At 37.7% G+C, this 22,132-nt stretch overlaps 1 protein-coding gene across 4 annotated transcripts in view; it reads right to left on the reverse strand.

The window, feature by feature from the left end:
- Positions 1–22,132, reverse strand: part of ctnna2 (catenin (cadherin-associated protein), alpha 2) — an 820,127-nt gene that overhangs the window by 599,539 nt on the left and 198,456 nt on the right. Inside the window, exon 8 of one of the 4 annotated variants that reach the window (XM_061880699.1) lies at positions 17,132–17,392. The exons of the other annotated variants lie outside the window; for them this stretch is intronic. Within the exon in view, the coding sequence (XP_061736683.1) occupies positions 17,276–17,392 (117 nt within the window). The 3' untranslated portion in view covers positions 17,132–17,275. Of the gene's footprint in view, positions 1–17,131; positions 17,393–22,132 lie in introns of those variants that run through there. 4 annotated transcript variants of the gene reach the window in all.

Here is a 22,132-nt window from a genome sequence, read left to right on the forward strand (position 1 = left end):
TAAATTTGTTTACACAGCTCCAGCAAAATGAGCTATTTGAGGCTGCAAGAATAGGAAAACAAACCTGTTGGGACTGTAAAGTGGTGTAAGACATTATTTGTAACTGTTGAAGTGTTTGCTGACTGTGCACAAACAGTTGCACCTGAGATTAAATGGATGAAAAGCAAGAATGAATCTATGAACACGAACATTGGTGTCAGTGGCTCGACTCACGTTTCTATTCCCCACTTCAACTATATTACGTATGCCTTGCAAATCAACACCTCAAAGAGCACCATATCATCGCTTTTCAAAAGACGGCAATTAGTGGAGAGAAGGACTGGCTCTCAGTGGGGAAAAGGGGTCAGAAATAGGAAATAATGGATGCAAGGCAAACAAAAGGAGCGTTTAATTAAATCCCAGCTCAAAGCAGCCAAGACATTTGAATGTGATATTGTGCACAAAATGTTTATTCAGTTGTTTTCCCCGGCAGCTCGCATCATGCGGCCTGATTAGCACATCAAAGCAGCGGCAAACAGCTGGACTCTGGTCAGTCCTGGCCGTGGAAGTGGAAGTGGAGTGTTTGCGTGCACTAAAAGACCTGCTAACTCCACAGCACCCGCAAAGCTGACATGCTCCACGTCTGCGTCTTCGTGAACATGCAACATATTTGCTCGTTATTAAAACGGCCACAACACTGCGGGGAGTCCATGCAAGTGCTCAGCACAAGCCGTGTGATTTATCAACACTCATCACAAGCAGTGTTTAGCACCTGTGAAAAGTAGGTGCTATTCTGCCTTGCCTCTTGGTGAGGGCGGTCGCATGGTTCTCCGCTACCTCCTTCCCTGCTTGCTTTCTGTGTCCTTGTCTTTGTCTGAACTTTTCTGAAGCCTCTTTCTTTGCGCTGTCCTCTAAACATCAAATATGAATATGATCAGCTGGACTCTCGACACAATTGCCACGTCTTTTTCTGGGGTTGCCTGGCTGCCCTGATGGAACCATTGCTGCTGGGTATGTGAGAGATTCCTGGGATAAATGGAGACCCATCTGCCTCTCAGTTCTTTCCATGGAGGACGTGGAAGACATCTACCTATTTGGAACCGTGATCGCGGGGCACCTGCTGATTGGGCTGGACATTGCTCTGGTGTATTGTCAAATTTGGAAGACGATGGCAGCCACTCAAGGGGCCCAACGGCTGTTGAACGCAATGGAAGGATTGAGTCGGGCTGTGGGAACACAGAATGGAGCGAATTCTGATTTGAATCGCAAAATAGATCTCATCTTGGAGAGGTTGGCTGAAAAGGAATAATTAAATTGAATTTGAGAGATCCAGCACAGACTCAGAGCAGGCAAGTCGATGTTTGGACTGCTTGAAGAAAAACAACACCATAATCTACAATTTGGCTCCTTCGAATGGCCTTGATGCAATCAGGAACAGGCTGTTCTGAAGAACTCCCCCGAGGACTCCTCAAAGATGGACGCTTTCGACCTTCCTTTTTTTCAACAACACCTGGTGTCCAACTTAGAGATCGGCCCCAGTCCACAAAAACATTTTAACATTTCACCCAAGTTAATTGGGCATACATGCATGCACACGCCCCTCCCCTTCACCAACGCCTTCACCAATGCTTAATTTCTCCGGGGGTGGAGGATCTGAGTAGCGCTTTATAGCGGCAGCCGGCAGAGTTTCCCCCCTCCAACCTTAAGGCGAAGGGAGGCGACCCTCTTGTCCACTGGGGGGAACTCCAACGTACAGGCAATCAGCCGGGGACTTGTGAGTATCCCCACACCCGCCTGGGCCCTCACACCAGAAGTGAACAAGGTCCATCCCTTGTCCAGGAGTGTGCTTTCAGAGGCCTTGCTGTGCGTAGAGGTAAGCCCCACCAGATCCAACCGGTAGCGCTCCCGCACCAGCTCAGGCTCTTTCCCCACCAGCGTAGAAACGTTCCGGGTCCCAAAAGTCAGCCTCTGCTGCCCCGAATTGGTCCGTCTGGAGCCCCCACTTTCACTGCCGTCCACTTGGCAGCACAGCCGACCCCACTGGTTCTGACCGCGGATGGTGGGTCCACGTGGTGGGGAGGATGGTGTGTCTACGTATCTTCTTCGGGCTGTGCCTGGCCGGGTTCCTTGCTCGCTGACGAGCCCTGCCTCCGGGCCTAACTCCGGAAGAGGGCCCCGGTCTTCCTCCGGGCCGGGTAACGCATCCTGTCTTTGTTACGCAAATTTCAATTGGATCGGAAACACTATCAAAACTTTCGGCCCGGCCCCAGGATCCATTGGCATTTTCCCAAATATCCCAGATTACCAGGAATTTCAGGTTTTCCAGGTCATTTTTTCCCATTGGATAAATGGGCCAATTTTCAAATCCGTCCAATTCCCACATTTCTCACAAGATGAGAACCATTTCACCGCTCACACGTTTCACTCGTTCTGAGAATTAAAACGACTTTTTTCCAAGTTAAAAAAATTCCCAGAATTCCAGAATTACCGGTTTTCCAAAGCCCCTTTTTCAACCATTCCACCTTGAAAACATTCCCCTTAGTTGCGACATCTTTTTTTCCCTACAAATTCAGGTTTTTGCCCAAAATTCCAGGAATTCCGAAATTCCGATTCTCAATCACAAAGTGTTACTAGGTCAATATCTCTAGACCTATTCAAAAAATTCCAACACCAACCTATTCATAGTATGCAGGACAATCCTGATAGTATCTATATTTTTTAAAAAATCCCAAAATTCCAGGAAATTCCCATTCAAAAAAATTTAATTTTCTTAGTTCTACAACTCCCACATTTGTCACCCGATTCCAACATCCACACATTATACACTCTTCCTGCACATTCAAGGAAATGTATTTCCCGGTTTCGGAAAATTCCCGTATTACCCTTAATTTCCCCCCCGTGCATGCGAATGGGCAATATACAAACCTCGTCACGTTCCACATTTCTCATCCTATCAGAATCATTGCACCATCAACACACTTCACTCTTTCTGTACATTAAAAAAACAATTCCAAGATATGAAAAAAACTCCAAGAACTCCAGATTTACCGTTTTTTCAAAGCCCCACTCCCACCCTTTTTTCTTTCAGCTTCTCCTACCGCATTTTTCAACCATTTCAATCATCCCACTTTTCAAACATTCCACTTAGTTGGCACCAATTCCCAGATTACCCGAAATTCCAGAAATTGTGAAATACCAATTCTCAATTACAAAGCGTTACTACGTCAACATTTCTCGACTTATTCAAAACAATTCCAACAACAACCCATTCATATCATCTAGGACAATTGTGTTAGCATTCATATTTTTTTTTTACAATTTCTCAGTTTTCCCGAAAATTCCAAATTTCCAGGAAATTCCCATTCAAACTCCCACATTTCTCACTCGATTCAAACATTTCCACCAACCACACATGACACTCTTTCTGCACATTCCAGCTAATTTATTTCCCAGTTTGGAAAATTACCGTATAACCCGAAATTACCAGTAATTCGCTCCCGTGCAAATGAATGGGCAACATACAAACCTCGTCATTACCCACATTTCTCACCCGATTCAAACCATTGCACCAACACACTTCACTCTTTCTGTACATTCTATTTTTTTTCCAAGTAAAAAAAAACTCCAGGAACTCCAGATTTACTGTTTTTTTCAAAGCCCCACTCCCACCCTTTATTCTTTCGGCTTCTATTACTACATTTTTCAACCCATTTCAATCATTCCACCTTTCAAACATTCCACTGAGTAGGCACCAATTCCCGATTTACCCGAAATTCCAGGAATTGCGAAATACCAATTCTCAATTACAAAGTATTACTACGTCAACATTTCTCGACTTATTCAAAAAATTCCAACAACAACCCATTCATATCACCTGGGACAATTGTGTTAGCATTCATATTTTTTTACAATTTCTCAGTTTTCCCGAAATTTCCAAATTTTCAGGAAATTCCCATTCAAACTCCCACATTTCTCACTCGATACAAACCTTTCCACCATCCACACACGACACTCTTCCTGCACATTCAAACTAATGTATTTTGTGGTTCGGAAAATTCCAATATTACCCGGAATTACCAGTAATTTCCTGAGCAAGAGAATGGGCAATATACATATCATCTGGGACAATTGTGTTAGTATTTATATTTTTACAATTTCTCAGTTTTCCCCAAATTTCCAGGAATTTCGCATTCAAACTCCCATATTTCTCACTCGATACAAACCTTTCCACCATCTACACACGACACTCTTCCTGCACATTCAAACTAATGTATTTTGTGGTTCGGAAAATTCCAATATTACCCGGAATTACCAGTAATTTCCTGAGCAAGAGAATGGGCAATATACATATCATCTGGGACAATTGTGTTAGTATTTATATTTTTACAATTTCTCAGTTTTCCCCAAATTTCCAGGAATTTCGCATTCAAACTCCCATATTTCTCACTCGATACAAACCTTTCCACCATCTACACACGACACTCTTCCTGCACATTCAAGCTAATGTATTTCCCGGTTCCGAAAATTACCACATTTATCAGAATTTACCAGTAATTCCCTCCTGTGCAAATGAATGGGCAATATAAAAACCTCGTCATTACCCACATTTCTCACCCAATTCAAACAATTGCACCTTCAACACACTTCACTCTTTCTGTACCTTCTAACAATTTTTTCTCCAAGTAAAAGAAAAACTCCAGGAACTCCAGATTTACCGTTTTTTCAAAGCCCCACTCCCACCCTTTTTTCTTTTCACTTCTCCTACTAAATTTTTCAACCCATTTCAATCATTCCACCCCTCAAACATTCCAATTAGTTGGCACCAATTCCCAGTTTACCCGAAATTCCAGAAATTGCAAAATACCAATTCTCAATTACAAAGTGTTACTACGTCAACATTTCTCGACTTATTCAAAACAATTCCAAGAACATCCCCATTCATATCATCTAGGACAATTGTGTTAGCATTCATTTTTTTTTTACAATTTCTCAGTTTTCCCGAAATTTCCAAATTTCCAGGAAATTCCCATTCAAACTCCCACATTTCTCACTCAATTCAAACCTTTCCACCATCCACACACTACAATCTTTCTGCACATTTAAGCTAATGTATTTTGTGGTTCGGAAAAATTCCCGTATTACCCGGGATTACCAGTAAATTTCCCCCCCAATGCAAACGAATGGGCAATATACAAACCTTGTCACTTCCCACATTTCTCAACCGATTCAAACCATTGCACCATCTACACACTTCATTCTTTCAGTACATTCTATTTTTTTTCCAAGTTAAAAAAACTCCAGGAAATCCAGATTTACCATTTTTTTCAAAGCCCCACTCCCACCCTTTTTTCTTTCACCTTCTCCTACTACATTTTTCAACCCATTTCAATCATTCCACTTTTCAAACATTCCACTTGGTTGGCACCAATTCCCAGATTACCCAAAATTCCAGGAATTGCGAAATACCAATTCTCAATTACAAAACGTTACTACGTCAACATTTCTCGACTTATTCAAAACAATTCCAACAACAACCCGTTCATATCATCTTGGGCAATTGTGTTAGTATTCATATTTTTTTACAATTTCTCAGTTTTCTCGAAATTTCCAAATTTCCAGGAAATTCCCATTCAAACTCCCACATTTCTCACTTGATTCAAACCTTTCCACCATCCACACACGACACTCTTTCTGCACATTTAAGCTAATGTATTTTGTGGTTCGGAAAAATTCCCGTATTTACCGGAATTACCAGTAAATTTCCCCCCCAATGCAAACGAATGGGCAATATACAAACCTTGTCACTTCCCACATTTCTCACCCGATTCAAACCATTGCACCATCTACACACTTCACTCTTTCTGAACATTCTAACTATTTTTTTTCCAAGTTAATAAAACTCAAGGAACTCCAGATTTACCATTTTTTTCAAAGCCCCAATCCCACCCTTTTTTCTTTCAGCGTCTTCTACTACATTTTTCAACCCATTTCAATCATTCCACTTTTCAAACATTCCACTTAGTTCGCACCAATTCCCGGTTTACCCAAAATTCCAGAAATTGCGAAATACCAATTCTCAATTACAAAGTGTTACTACGTCAACATTTCTCGACTTATTCCAAAAAATCCAAAAACAACCCATTCATATCATCTAGGACAATTGTGTTAGCATTCATATTTTTTTTTTACAATTTCTCAGTTTTCCCGAAAATTACAAATTTCCAGGAAATTCCCATTCAAACTCCCAAATTTCTCATTCAATTCAAACCTTTCCACCATCCACACACTACAATCTTTCTGCACATTTAAGCTAATGTATTTTGTGGTTCGGAAAAATTCCTGTATTACCCGGAATTACCAGTCATTTCCCCCTGAGCAAGAGAATGGGCAATATACAAACCTCGTCATTACCCACATTTTTCACCCGATTCAAACCATTGCACCATCTACACACTTCACTCTTTCTGTACATTTTAACTATTTTTTTCCAAGTAAAAGAAAACTCCAGGAACTCCAGATTTACCGTTTTTTCAAAGCCCCACTCCCACCCTTTTTTCTTTTCACTTCTCCTACTAAATTTTTCAACCCATTTCAATCATTCCACCCCTCAAACATTCCAATTAGTTGGCACCAATTCCCAGTTTACCCGAAATTCCAGAAATTGCAAAATACCAATTCTCAATTACAAAGTGTTACTACGTCAACATTTCTAGACTTATTCAAAACAATTCCAAGAACAACCCATTCATATCATCTAGGACAATTGTGTTAGCATTCATATTTTTTTTTACTATTTCTCAGTTTTCCCGAAATTTCTAAATGTCCAGGAAATTCCCATTCAAACTCCCACATTTCTCACTCGATTCAAACCTTTCCACCATCCACACACTTCATTCTTTCAGTACATTCTATTTTTTTTCCAAGTTAAAAAAAACTCCAGGAACTCCAGATTTACCATTTTTTTCAAAGCCCCACTCCCACCCTTTTTTCTTTCACCTTCTCCTACTACATTTTTCAACCCATTTCAATCATTCCACTTTTCAAACATTCCACTTAGTTGGCACCAATTCCCGGATTACCCAAAATTCCAGGAATTGTGAAATACCAATTCTCAATTACAAAGCGTTACTACGTCAACATTTCTCGACTTATTCAAAACAATTCCAACAACAACCCATTCATATCATCTTGGGCAATTGTGTTAGAATTCATATTTTTTTTTACAATTTCTCAGTTTTCCCGAAAATTCCAAATTTCCAGGAAATTCCCATTCAAACTCCCACATTTCTCACTTGATTCAAACCTTTCCACCATCCACACACTACACTCTTTCTGCACATTTAAGCTAATGTATTTTGTGGTTCGGAAAAATTTCCGTATTACCCGGAATTACCAGTAAATTTCCCCCCCAATGCAAACGAATGGGCAATATACAAACCTTGTCACTTCCCACATTTCTCACCCGATTCAAACCATTGCACCATCTACACACTTCACTCTTTCTGAACATTCTAACTATTTTTTTTCCAAGTTAAAAAAACTCCAGGAACTCCAGATTTACCATTTTTTTCAAAGCCCCACTCCCACCCTTTTTTCTTTTCACTTCTCCTACTAAATGTTTCAACCCATTTCAATCATTCCACCCCTCAAACATTCCAGTTATTGTTGGCACCAATTCCCGCTTTACCCGAAATTCCAGGAATTGCGAAATACCATTTCTCAATTACAAAGTCTTACTACGTCAACATTTCTCGACTTAATAAAACAATTCCAACAACAACCCATTCATATCATCTGGGACAATTGTAATAGTATTTATATTTTTACAATTTCTCAGTTTTCCTGAAATTTCCAGGAAATTCGCATTCAAACTCCCATATTTCTCACTCGATTCAAACCTTTCCACCATCTACACACGACACTCTTCCTGCACATTCAAGCTAATGTATTTCCCGGTTCCGAAAATTACCGCATTTACCAGAATTTACCAGTAATTCCCTCTTGAGCAAGAGAATGGGCAATATAAAAACCTCGTCATTACCCACATTTCTCACCCGATTCAAACCATTGCACCATCTACACACTTCACTCTTTCTGTACATTCAATTTTTTTCCAAGTTAAAAAAACTCCAGGAACTCCAGATTTACCGTTTTTTCAAAGGCCCACTCCCACCCTTTTTTCTTTCGGCTTCGCTTACTACATTTTTCAACCCATTCGTATCATTCCACCTTTCAAACATTCCACTTAGTTGGCACCAATTCCCAGATTACCCAAAATTCCAGAAATTGTGAAATACCAATTCTCAATTACAAAGTGTTACTACATCAACATTTCTCGACTTATTAAAACAATTCCAACAACAACCCATTCATATCATGTGGGACAATTGTGTTAGCAGTTTTCCCGAAATTTCCAGGAAATTCGCATTCAAACTCCCACATTTCTCACTCGATTCAAACCTTTCCACCATCCACACACTACACTCTTCCTGCACATTCAAGCTAATGTATTTCCCGGTTCCGAAAATTACCGTATTTACCAGAATTTACCAGTAATTTCCTCCTGTGCAAATGAATGGACAATATACAAACCTCGTCATGTCCCACATTTCTCAACCGATTCAAACCATTACACCATCTACACACTTCACTCTTTCTGTACATTCAATTTTTTTCCAAGTTAAAAAGACTCCAGGAACTCCAGATTTTCCGTTTTTTCAAAGCCCCACTCCCACCCTTTTTCTACCCATTTCAATCATTCCACCTTTCAAACATTCCAATTAGTTGGCACCAATTCCCGGTTTACCCGAAATTCCAGGAATTGCGAAATACCAATTCTCAATTACAAAGTGTTACTGCGTCAACATTTCTCAACTTATTCAAATAATTCCAACAACAACCCATTCATATCATCTGGGACAGTTGTAATAGTATTCATATTTTTACAATTTCTCAGTTTTCCCAAAATGTCCACATTTCCAGGAAATTCGCATTTAAACCTCCACATTTCTCATTCGATTCAAACAATTCCACCATCCACACACTAGACTCTTCCTGCACATTCAAGCTAATGTATTCCCCAGTTCGGAAAATATATTTATTACCCGAAATTACTAGCAAAGGGCAATGCAACCCTCTTCATGTCCCACATTTCATGTTCCAACGTCCACACACTCCACTCATCCTCATTGCATGTTTTAGATTTTAATGACATAGGTTTTTTCTCCAAAAACCCCATTTGCACCAGCTATGAATAGCACAGGCAATGTTACTAGATAGCAGTAATAGTACACGAAATTGTATAGATTGCACACTCAGTTTAGCACGTGGTGTTTGGATCTGGCCTGCAGGTCGTGCGGTCTGTTGAAAAATCGATTAATGGCTTGCAAAAAAGGTGTGCAAACTTGGCGCCGGCCCAAAGGAATCACAGAGGAAAGGTGCAATCAGCTGCAAAGTCAAAAACAAAATAACGCTGTTTGCTACTTCTAAAAATCCAGCAGGCAACAAGACATCATAAAGTAGCCAGATTTCACTTGGGAGTGAATGATCTTTCCTCACAAAACAGAAAGAAGATGTGCTACCATTAGACGACGTGCTAGCACACACGCTAAAGCAAGGACGACTCAAGTGCCCAAAGTGTTTACTCCCTCAAGTTGTGTCACGGTGATGCAACGTGGGCTCAGTCTTTCAACTGGCCGGGTGTGTGTTTGGAATGTTTCCAAGAACACATCCTCCAGCACATGGCTGTCGGAAAGTCTCATCTTTTATGCAAAAAATGTTTACTAAATGAGAAAAACGAAACAACAGCAACGAATAATAGAATAAAATAGAAATATTAATGAATAATTCTAATGGTTAGGTTTTTTAAGATGCACAACCTCAAGGCACAGTGCAGGCAAGGGAAAATACAACAATAGTAGTGTGCCAGGGGAGTGCACGGGAAGCATGGGGAAGGTGATTATTATTGATGTATTATTTACCGATGAAAACTAACATTTATTATTGATATATTGTTATTTAAAGATTAACACAGACGTGTATTATTTATAAATTGTTATTCACAGATAAATACTGACATGTATTTATGATATATTATTTACAGATAAATACTGACTTATATCATTTATAAATTGTTATCTACAGATACACACTGACATGTATCATTGATGTATTATTTACAGATAAACACTGACTTGTATTATTTATAAATTGTTATTTACAGATAAACACTGACATGTATTATTTATATATTGTTATTGACAGATACACACTGACATGTATTATTGATATATTATTATTTACAGATAAACACTGACATTTATTATTGATACATTGTTATTTACAGATGAACATAAACATGTTTTATTGATATATTATTTACAGATAAACACTGACATTTATTATTGATACATTGTTATTTACAGATGAACATAAACATGTTTTATTGATATATTATTTACTGATGAACACTAAGATGTATTATTTATATAGTGTAACTTACAGACAAACACTGACATGTATTATATATATTGTTATTTACAAATAAATCATAAAATTGTTTTATTTATATATTGTTATTTACAGATAGACACTGACATTTATTATTGATATATTTAAAGATAAACACTGACTTTTATTATTTATATAGTATTATTTACGGATGAAATCTGACATGTATTATTTATATTTTATTTACAGATAGACACTGACTTTTACTATTGATATATACCGATAAACATTGACATGTATTATTGATATATTGTTATGTACAGATGAACACTGACATGTATTATTTATATATTGTTATTTACAGATAAACACTGACATTTATTATAGATTTATTGTTTTTTACAGATGAACACTGACATTATTTATTTATTGTTATTTACAGATAAACACTGACATGTAATATTTATATATTGTTATTTACGGATAGACACTGACAATTACTTTTGATATATTATTTACAGATAAACACTGACAATTCTTATTTATATAGTGTTATTTACAGATAAACACTGATATTTATTATTTATATAGTGTTATTTCCAGATGAACACTGACATTTATTATTGATATATTGTTATTTACAGATAAACATTGACATGTATTTATATATTGTTATCTACAGATAGACACTAACTTTTATTATTGATATACAGTATTATATAAAGATAAACACTGACATGTGTTATTTATATATTAGTTACAGATAGACATTGACTTTTATTATTGACATACAGTATTATATACAGATAAACACTGACATGTGTTATTTATATATTGTTATTTACAGATAGACATTGACTTTTATTATTGATAAATTATATACAGAAAAACACTGACATGTATTATTTATATATTGTTATTTACAGATGAACACTGACATTTATTATTGATATATTGTTATGTACAGATGAACACTGACATGTATTATCTAAATATTGTTATTTACAGATAAACACTGATGTTTATTATTGATATATTGTTTTTTACAGAAGAACACTGACATTATTTATATTTTGTTATTTACAGATAAACACTGACAGTATTTATATATTGTTATTTACAGATAAACTGATAGTTGTGCTTTTCCGATTGGGGAAAATTAAAAAAATTAAGATGTTAAATATTTATGTAAATAAAAATTTTATTTACAGATATGAGAGTTCATTTTATTTTTTTATTTATTTAGGATAACAAAACGTGTGTTTACCTTCAATACAGTACGATGGTAAACAGTTCTGCATCAATGAGAAATAAAAGTTTAGATCCTTTGTAATATTTTCCTGCATTATTATGATATATTCTAATAATTGCAATAATCCTTAATTTGGTGACAAACTAATGCAAAGAAATGTGTTTATTGGTAGAAAGTTGGCATCCAGGAACAAGTGAGAAACAACCAAGTAAACAAGAGTTTGTATGCATTTTTGAAAGTAGTCTTTTGCATATTGTTGTCAAGTGTGGCACCTGGAGACAACAATATGTTGTCTAAGAGTAACACGTCTTATTTTTGCACTTTTAAGCATTTACATGCACGGAATATACAAATCACAACTCTGGAGAGAAAAAAACTTGTTTTCCCAAAATTGTGTGGCCCTCCAAGAAGTCCTGGGGGGTTACAGAAGAAAATCCTCCTATTAGTCCATGGTGCAAAGCTCAACATGAATGTTGTGTTGTTGTTTTCAACACAAGGCCGTCCCAGAAAGAGGCGCTCCCACAGCTCCCACAGCGTTTCCACTGAGCCACATGACTGACTGGCGCTGCTTTCTAAAGCCAAGTCAATATTGAGTCACCCTGGGGGAGTCCTGCCATGCAAGCAGAAATAGCTTCCTCCCAACCACTGGGGGAGCTTTCAGGGCGCCCCTTTTGCATCGCAGGCACAGCGGAGGAGGTGCTGAGTATTTCTCCAGGCTGGAGGAGATTGATGTCCGCTCAGGTGTTGCAAGTCCTTGTGAGGATGGCCGTGGATGCCACAGACTGGATTGGTCATGTGGGCAGACTTCCTGGGCAGAATGTCTGCGTGTCGGCACGTGTGAACCGGAGCGTACCAGAACCATTTGTCAGGACCACCGTCAGTCTATTTGTGAGGACCACCATCAGTCCACCTGTGTGTACCCCCCCTCCCCCCACCCCTCCACCTGCGTGTGCCGCCCCCCCATCCTTTACACACCTACACCTGTGGCGGTCAGTGTGCTGGGAAACACAGCAGCACACACAAAAACCCAACCTCTTTCTAAGATTGAACAACAATAAAACAAACCTACTCCAATATCTATACGTTTTTGTGTAAGGGTCCCCCAATTATGACATTTTAGCGAAAAAAAGTTTTCAAAAATATATGTATTTTCTGTCATTTTCAGATGCTGTAGGGACTCCTGATGAGATTTTGAGACATCTTCTACAACTACAGCACCAGTATTGTGCTGCTGAAAAAAGTCAGTTTTTTTAATTTTTGTGTGTCCCCCTTACAACGTTTCTGCGAAAACATTTTTTTTACAAAAATACGCATTTTCTGTCATTTACAGGTTTTGTAAGTACTCCTGCTGAGGTTTTAAAACATCTCATACAACTAGAAGACCGGATTTGTGCTGCTGAAGCAAGACCGTTTTTTTTATTGTTGTGTAAGGGTCCTCCCTTACGACATTTTAGCGGAAAAAAGTTTTAAAAACGTTTTCATTTTCTGTCACTTACGGGTTTTGTAGGGACCCCTGATGAGGTTTTGAAACATCTCCTACAACTACAGCACCAGTATTGTGCTGCTGAAGAAAGTCTGTTTTTTAAATTTTTGTGTGTCCCCCTTACGACATTTTTGCCAAAAAAAAGTTTTACAAAAATACGCATTTTCTGTCATTTACAGGTTTTGTAAGTACTCCTGATGAGGTTTTAAAACATCTCATACAAGTAGAAGACCGGAATTGTGCTGCTGAAGCAAGACTGTTTTTTAAATTTTTGTGTAAGGGTCCCCCCTTACAACATTTTAGCGAAAAAAAGTTTTAAAACATTTTCATTTTCTGTCATTTACGGGTTTTGTATGGACCCCTGATGAGGTTTTGAGACATCTCCTACAACTACAGCACCAGTATAGTGCTGCTGAAGCTATTCAGTTTTTTTAATTTTTGTGTCCCACTTACGACATTTTCGCGAAATTATTTTTACAAAAATACGCATTTGCTGTCATTTACAGGTTTTGTAAGTACTCCTGATGAGGTTTTAAAACATCTCATACAACTAGAAGACCGGATTTGTGCTGCTGAAGCAAGACCGTTTTTTTTTAATTGTTGTGTAAGGGTCCTCCCTTACGACATTTTAGCGGAAAAACGTTTTAAAAACGTTTTCATTTTCTCTCATTTACGGGTTTTGTAGGGACTCCTGATGAGGTTTTGAAACATCTCCTACAACTACAGCACCAGTATTGTGCTGCTGAAGAAAGTCCGTTTTTCAAATTTTTGTGTATCCCCCTTACGACATTTTCGCCCAAAAAAAGTTTTACAAAAATACGCATTTTCTGTCATTTACAGGTTTTGTAAGTACTCCTGATGAGGTTTTAAAACATCTCATACAAGTAGAAGACCGTTTTTTTAATTTTTGTGTAAGGGTCCCCCCTTATAACATTTTAGCGAAAAAAAGTTTTAAAAACATTTTCATTTTCTGTCATTTACGGGTTTTGTATAGACCCCTGATGAGGTTTTGACACATCTCCTACAACTACAGCACCAGTATAGTGCTGCTGAAGCAAGTCAGTTTTTTTAATTTTTGTGTCCCACTTACGACATTTCCGCGAATTTTTTTTTTACAAAAATACGCATTTGCTGTCATTTACAGGTTTTGTAAGTACTCCTGATGAGGTTTTAAAACATCTCATACAACTAGAAGACCGGAATTGTGCTGCTAAAGCAAGACCATTTTTAAAATTTTTGTGTAAGTGTCCCCCCCTTACGACATTTTAACGAAAAAAAGTTGAAAAAAAATATGCATTTTATTTATTTTTTGGGTTTTGTAGGGACCCCTGATGACGTTTTGAAACATCTCCTACAACTACAGCACCAGTATTGTGCTGCTGAAGCAAGTCCATTTTTAAAAAATGTGTGTAAGTGTCCCTCCCTTACGACATTTTAACGAAAAAAAGTTGAAAAAAAATATGCATTTTATTTATTTTTCGGGTTTTGTAGGGACCCCTGATGACGTTTCGAAAAATCTCCTACAACTACAGCACCAGTATTGTGCTGCTGAAGCAAATCCGTTTCCTTTCATTTTCTCAAAAAATGAAAAGTGCACCTTGTAACCCGGTGCGGCTAATGTTCGGCATAATTCTGGTACATATTTGGTACATGGTGAAATGATAAGTGTGACCAGTAGATGGCAGTCACACACAAGAGATATGCCAGTAAACAACACCCAAACTTTAAATGTTCCATTAAGAATATAGAACATTACACACAGCGCTCAAAAATCTTTCAGATAGTTTTAAGTAGGACTTTGGTAAGCTATGAAGCCACAATACTTGATGGATTGTCAGTGCATTAAACATAGGAGTGTGTATAAGGACTGCAAAATGGCAGCTATTAGCAAACATTATCTGCAGTTTTGTTTTGCAATAATCCCAACTTTTGCTAACTTCTGGTACCTGCTGATGTGTATTTGGGATCTGCATAAGTCCTGACACCACAGTCGATGAGCTTCTTCTATTTGTCTACCTTCTTGTTATGAAATGATCGTCTTCTGCTTTTGCCATTTCTGATATAAAGTAGTTTAAAGTTCTTACTTATATCTGTCAGTAAACTCGCTGTAAAAGCACTTTAAACATACCGGTGTAGTGAGTTGACATTATTCACATAAGGAACTTTAGTTATTAGAGAGTTCCGGTCGGACGTTTTTTCCACGGGACACATTTCGGGTGTTGTTGTTGCACTGGTGAGCCACGGATGAGGAAATAATGGTCCTTTATTGATCGAAGTCAAGTCTGAATGTCATTAGAACAGTTAGCGCCATCTTTTGACATTTATTCCAGTCTTGTCCTTGCACGCTACACCAAAGATGACAGGGAGAAGACATTGTCGAAGGTGAGCCACGTAAATTAGACCGCCCACTAAATGGCAAATCATGAAAGCAACTTGAAGATGATGAGTAAAACATCATCTATGCAACATTTTGAGCAAAGAACCAGCATTACATGTTATGTGGACCACAAGGAAGTCTTTTACATTTGGACAAAAATCATTATAATATGACTCCTTTAATGCGCCTTATAATCCGGCGTGCTCTATGGTCCAAAAAATACGGTACTTTGCAAAATAAAACCCGCCACGCCTTAAAAATTAAGGTTTTTGATGTGAAAACAAAGTAATATAAAGAATGAATGGATACTAAAAGGGTAATTTACTTGGGATTGTTCTCATCTTTTTATGGACATTAGCGTGGATTTACGGTAGCACTTTTTTTTCTCAACTCACTTATGTAAAAAACTGTTGCATAGTACATAAAATGCTAGCAACTATATCGTCTCTGGTCCTTCAGCAATCGCTTTTTCCTAGGAATCCAAGTACCGTATTTTCCAAAATATAGCTTGCACCCGGCAGAGGAAACTCATTTGGGCCGCTTGTACCCGTGATCTTGTCCTTTTGGTCACAAACCAAAGCTCATGACCATAGGTGACGATGGGAATGTAGATGGAGCGGTAAATTGAGAGCTTCGCCTTCCGGCTCAGCTCCTTCTTCACCACAACGGATCGATACAGCGTCCACATTACTGAAGATGCCGCACCGATCCGCCTGTCCATCTCACCATCCACTCTTCCCTCACAAGACTCCAAGGTAATTGAACTCCTCCACTTGGGGCAAGATCTCCTCCACAACCCGGAGATGGCACTCCACCCTTTTACGGGTGAGAACCATGGACTCAGACTTAGAGGTGCTGATTCCCAGCCCAGTCGCTTCACACTCTGCTAAGAACCGATCCAGTGCGAGCTGAAGATCCTGGCCAGATGAAGCTGTCCGGACCACATGGTCTGCAAAAAGCAGAGACCTAATCCTGCAGCCACCAAACCAGATCCCCTCAACGCCTTGACTGTGCCTAGAAATTCTGTCCATAAAAGTTATGAACAGAATGGGTGACAAAGGACAGCCTTGGCGGAGTCCAACCCTCACTGGAAACGTGTCCGACTTATTGCCTGCAATGTGGACCAAGGTCTGACACTGATCATACAGGGAGCGGACCGCCACAATCAGACAGTCCCATACCCCATACTCTCAGAGCACTCCCCACAGGACTTCCCGAGGGACACGGTCCAATGCCTTCTCCAAGTCCACAAAGCACATGTAGACTGGTTGGGCAAACTCCCATGCACCCTCAAGGACCCTGCCCAGAGTATAGAACTGGTCCATGACCAGGACAAAAGCCACACTGTTCCTCCTGAATCCGAGGTTGGACTATCCAGCAACAACATGATGATTTGTATATTTTCAGATTGTACTTCTTCTATTTCTAAACAAAGAAAACAACCTGAAGTTGTCTTTATTTTTAAATGATCGTGCCATGATTTTACCAATCTGACCCACTTGGGAGTACATTTCTCTCCATGTTGCCACCAGTTGGACACCCCTGCTGTAGGTAACATGACTGCTTGGATCACCTGGAGATCCTCTATATATCTACACTACTGCTAAGTACTACAACACAAATTGAGTAAAAGAAAAAGTTATTGGTAAAAGTTAGATTGAAGGCTTAGTCGACTTCAATGTTGTGAAAGTGTGAGATTGTGCGATACTGTAAGTGTAGGAGGATGAAGAGGATATCACTGATCATTACCAACCATTAGCCAATCATGTTTGTCATCTGAAGGCAGCGATGATGATAATGATATCAGGACCTGAGGTCTTATAGAAGGTAAATAATAGGAAGATGGACTTACCTGATGTGACATCATGTTGGTCGTGGCACAGGTGGCATGTTGGAGAGAAAGAAGAAAACATGTTAGCCACTTTGGAAACATGATGAGGAGAAATAAGCATGATACTTAGGTCTACTACACTACTGTATTTTAATGTAGTCATTATGGTGGTACTTGATGAATACTTAGGTCTACTACACTACTGTATTTTAATGTTGTCATTCTGGTGGTACTTGATGAATACTTAGGTCTACTACACTACTGTATTTTAATGTTGTCATTATGGTGGTACTTGATGAATACTTAGGTCTACTACACTACTGTATTTATTGTTGTCATTATGGTGGTACTTGATGAATACTTAGGTCTACTACACTACTGTATTTTAATGTAGTCATTATGGTGGTACTTAATGAATACTTAGGTCTACCACACTACTGTATTTAATGTTGTCATTATGGTGGTACTTGATGAATACTTAGGTCTACTACACTACTGTATTTAATGTTGTCATTATGGTGGTACTTGATGAATACTTAGGTCTACTACACTACTGCATTTTAATGTTGTCATTATGGTGGTACTTGATGAATACTTAGGTCTACTACACTACTGTACAGTACCACCATAATGTTGTCATTATGGTGGTACTTGAAGAATACTTAAGTCTACTACACTACTGTATTTAATATTGTCATTATGGTGGTACTTGATGAATACTTAGGTCTACTACACTACTGTATTTAATGTTGTCATTATGGTGTTACTTAATGAATACTTAGGTCTACCACACTACTGTATTTAATGTTGTCATTATGGTGGTACCTGATGAATACTTAGGTCTACTACACTACTGTATTTAATGTTGTCATTATGGTGGTACTTGATGAATACTTAGGTCTACTACACTACTGTACAGTACCACCATAATGTTGTCATTATGGTGGTACTTGATGAATACTTAAGTCTACTACACTACTGTATTTAATATTGTCATTATGGTAGTACTTGATGAATACTTAGGTCTACTATACTACTGTATTTAATGTTGTCATCATGGCGGTACTTAATGAATACTTAGGTCTACTACACTACTGTATTTTAATGTAGTCATTATGGTGGTACTTGATGAATACTTAGGTCTACTACACTACTGTATTTTAATGTTGTCATTATGGTGGTACTTGATGAATACTTAGGTCTACCACACTACTGTATTTTAATGTTGTCATTATGGTGGTACTTGATGAATACTTAGGTCTACTACACTACTGTATTTATTGTTGTCATTATGGTGGTACTTGATGAATACTTAGGTCTACTACACTACTGTATTTTAATGTTGTCATTATGGTGGTACTTGATGAATACTTAGGTCTACCACACTACTGTATTTTAATGTTGTCATTATGGTGGTACTTGATGAATACTTAGGTCTACTACACTACTGTATTTATTGTTGTCATTATGGTGGTACTTGATGAATACTTAGGTCTACTACACTACTGTATTTTAATGTAGTCATTATGGTGGTACTTAATGAATACTTAGGTCTACTACACTACTGTATTTTAATGTTGTCATTATGGTGGTACTTGATGAATACGCAAGTCTACTACACTACTGTATTTTAATGTTGTCGTTATGGTGGTACTTGATGAATACTTAGGTCTACTACACTACTGTATGCCAATGTTGTCACTATGGTGGTACTTGATGAATACTTAGGCCTACTAGCTACTGTATTTTAACATTGTCACTCTAGGTGGTACTTAATGAATACTTAGGTCTACTACAATGTACACAACCTCAACCAACACAAGTAGGGAGGGTGGGTTGGTGGTAGCGTGGGTGGGTGTATTGTAGCCCGGAAGAGTCAGGGCTGCATGGGATTCTGGGTATTTGTTCTGTTGAGTTTATGTTGTATTACGGTGCGGATGTTCTCCTGAAATGTGTTTGTCATTCTTGTTTGGTGTGGGTTCACAGTCTGGCACATATTTGTAACAGTGTTAAAGTTTTTTTTTTAGGTCCACCCTCTGTGTGACTTGTGTAGCTGTCGACCAAATATGTCTTGCAACATCACACATGTGCACTGCTCAGCCAAATGTAACAACCAAATAGGCTTGGACATCGCTGTACAGGATTCAGAGGGCGTTAAGAACAGTGCCATTGTGGCACCCTGAGTATTGTTGATTGGGTAAAAATCGGCAAGAATTATCAGAGAATGGATACACTGGTATTAAGAGGACTCCAGTGAAAATTGGGAACATTGGGAAGTGTGACGCTGTCAAGTTCCGTTCATATCAAAAGCCTACTGAAATGAGTTGAAATGGGGGGTCCTTTTTTTTTTTCTTTTTCTTTTTCTTTGTCATGAAAAAGGGACGTTTTTGTCATGAAAAAGGGTGTTTTTTGTGGTTGGTGCACTATTTGTAAGTGTATATTGTGTTTTTTATGTTGATTTAATAAAAAATAAAAATATATACCAATCGGGCCACGGCCCAGTACCGGGCCGCGGCCCGGTGGTTGGGGACCACTGCTCTATATGACACGTTTTTTCAACCGATTTGAACCTTTCCACCGTCCACACACTCCACTCACCTTGGACAATCAAACTACCATTGTCCAAGTTCAAAAAAATTCCAGGAGTTCCCAGAATTCCCGGTTTTCCAAAGCCCTATTTTCACCTCTCCCTGGAAAGTTTTCACAGTCCACATCTTTCAACCGTGTTTGACCATTCCACCTTCAAAACATTCTTCTTTGTTTTTTATTTTATTTTCATCATCTAAAGCCTCTTTGAGTACTCTGAAAAGCGCTATACCAAATAAAATGTATTAATATTATTATTATTATTATTATTATTATATTGGGACTAAAAAACTACCATTTTTATTTTCATACAAATTCCTGGTATTTCCGAAATTCCAAAAAGAGCTATTTAAATTCAATTCCAACACCAACTTATTCATATCATCTAGGACAATTGTTGTATTATTTATATTTTCATCATCCACACACTCCACTCACCCTGGACATTCAGACCAGCGTGTTTCCCAGTTACGAAAATTCCCTAAATAGCCATAATTACCAAATTACCAGGAATCTCTATGTCTCACTTTTTTTAACAAAACTGGAAACATTACACCAGGGGTCACCAACGCGCTGCCCGCGGGCACCAGGTCGCCCGTAAGGACCAGATGAGTCGCCCGCTGGCCTGTTCTAAAAATAGCTCAAATAGGAGCACTTACCAGTGAGCTGCCTCTATTTTTCAAATTTTATTTATTTACCAGCAAGCTGCTCTCGCTTTGCTCGACATTTTTAATTCTAAGAGAGACAAAACTCAAATAGAATTTGAAAATCTAAGAAAATATTTTAAAGACTTGGTCTTCACCTGTTCAAATAAATTCATTTATTTTTTTAGTTTGCTTCTCATAACTTTCAGAAAGACAATTTTAGAGGAAAAATATAACCTTAAAAATGATTAGGATTTTTAAACACATATACCTTTTTACCTTTTAAATTCCTTCCACTTCTTTCCTGACAATTTAAATCAATGTTCATGTACATTTATTTTTTTTATTATAAAGAATAATAAATACATTTAAATTTAATTCTTCATTTTAGCTTCTTTTTTTTTTGAAGAAGAATATTTGTAAAATATTTCTTCAAACTTATTATGATTAAAATTCAAAAAAATTCTGGTAAATATAGAAAATCTTTAGAATCAAATATAAATCTTATTTCAAAGTCTTTTGAATTGCCTTTAAAATTTTTGTTCTGGAAAATCTAGAAGAAATAATGATTTGTCTTTGTTAGAAATATAGCTTGGTCCAATTTGTTATATATTCTAACAAAGTGCAGATTGGATTTTAACCTATTTAAAATATGTTATCAAAATTCTAAAATCAATCTTACTAATGATGTTACATAAATTATTATTATTTTTTTTTCCAAATAGATTTGAATTAGTTAGTTCCTCTCTTCTTTTTTCGGTATAATTTTGAATTTTAAAGAGTCGAAATTGAAGATAAACTATGTTTCAAAAATTAATTTTCATTTTTTTCGTGTTTTCTCCTCTTTTAAACCGTTCAATTAAATGTTTTCTTCATCATTTATTCTCTACAGAAAACCTTCCGTAAAAGGAAAAAAATGTACGACGGAATGACCGACAGAAATACAATTTATTTAAGTGTGTATCAAACTGGTAGCCCTTCGCATGAATTAGTACCCAAGAAGTAGCTCTTGGTTTCCAAAAGGTTGGTGACCCCTGCATTACACCATCCACACACTCCAATCACTTTGGACAATTAAACTACCATATTCCAAGTTTAAAAAATTTCCAGGAGTTCCCAGAATTCCCGGTTTTACAAAGCCATATTTTTTACTTCTTCCTGAAAGTTTTCACAGTCCACATCTTTCGACCGTTTTTGACCATTCCACCTTCAAAACATTCTTCTTATATTGGTACAAAAAAACTACCATTTTTATTTTCCTCCTTTTTGCCAGTACTTGTGCGGACTTCAAATACACCAAAACTGGTACCAACAGGTAAGAAATGTAGCTTATACATAGTAGATCTCCTTTAAAGTGTGGATTTTTTCCCCCTGTTTTTTCCATTTTAGTTTTCTTCTTCAGGTTACATGAGCTATTTAACAATTGCTCAGGTTTGACCGTGCAGAGTGACCTCTCATAACTTCCAGAGAAACCATACATGTGCTGCTCCGTTGCAATTATTAGGGACCGAATGTCCCTTTGGGACTGAGG

Source organism: Nerophis ophidion, linkage group LG20 (genome assembly GCF_033978795.1).
Source record: "Nerophis ophidion isolate RoL-2023_Sa linkage group LG20, RoL_Noph_v1.0, whole genome shotgun sequence".
NCBI lineage: Eukaryota > Metazoa > Chordata > Actinopteri > Syngnathiformes > Syngnathidae > Nerophis > Nerophis ophidion.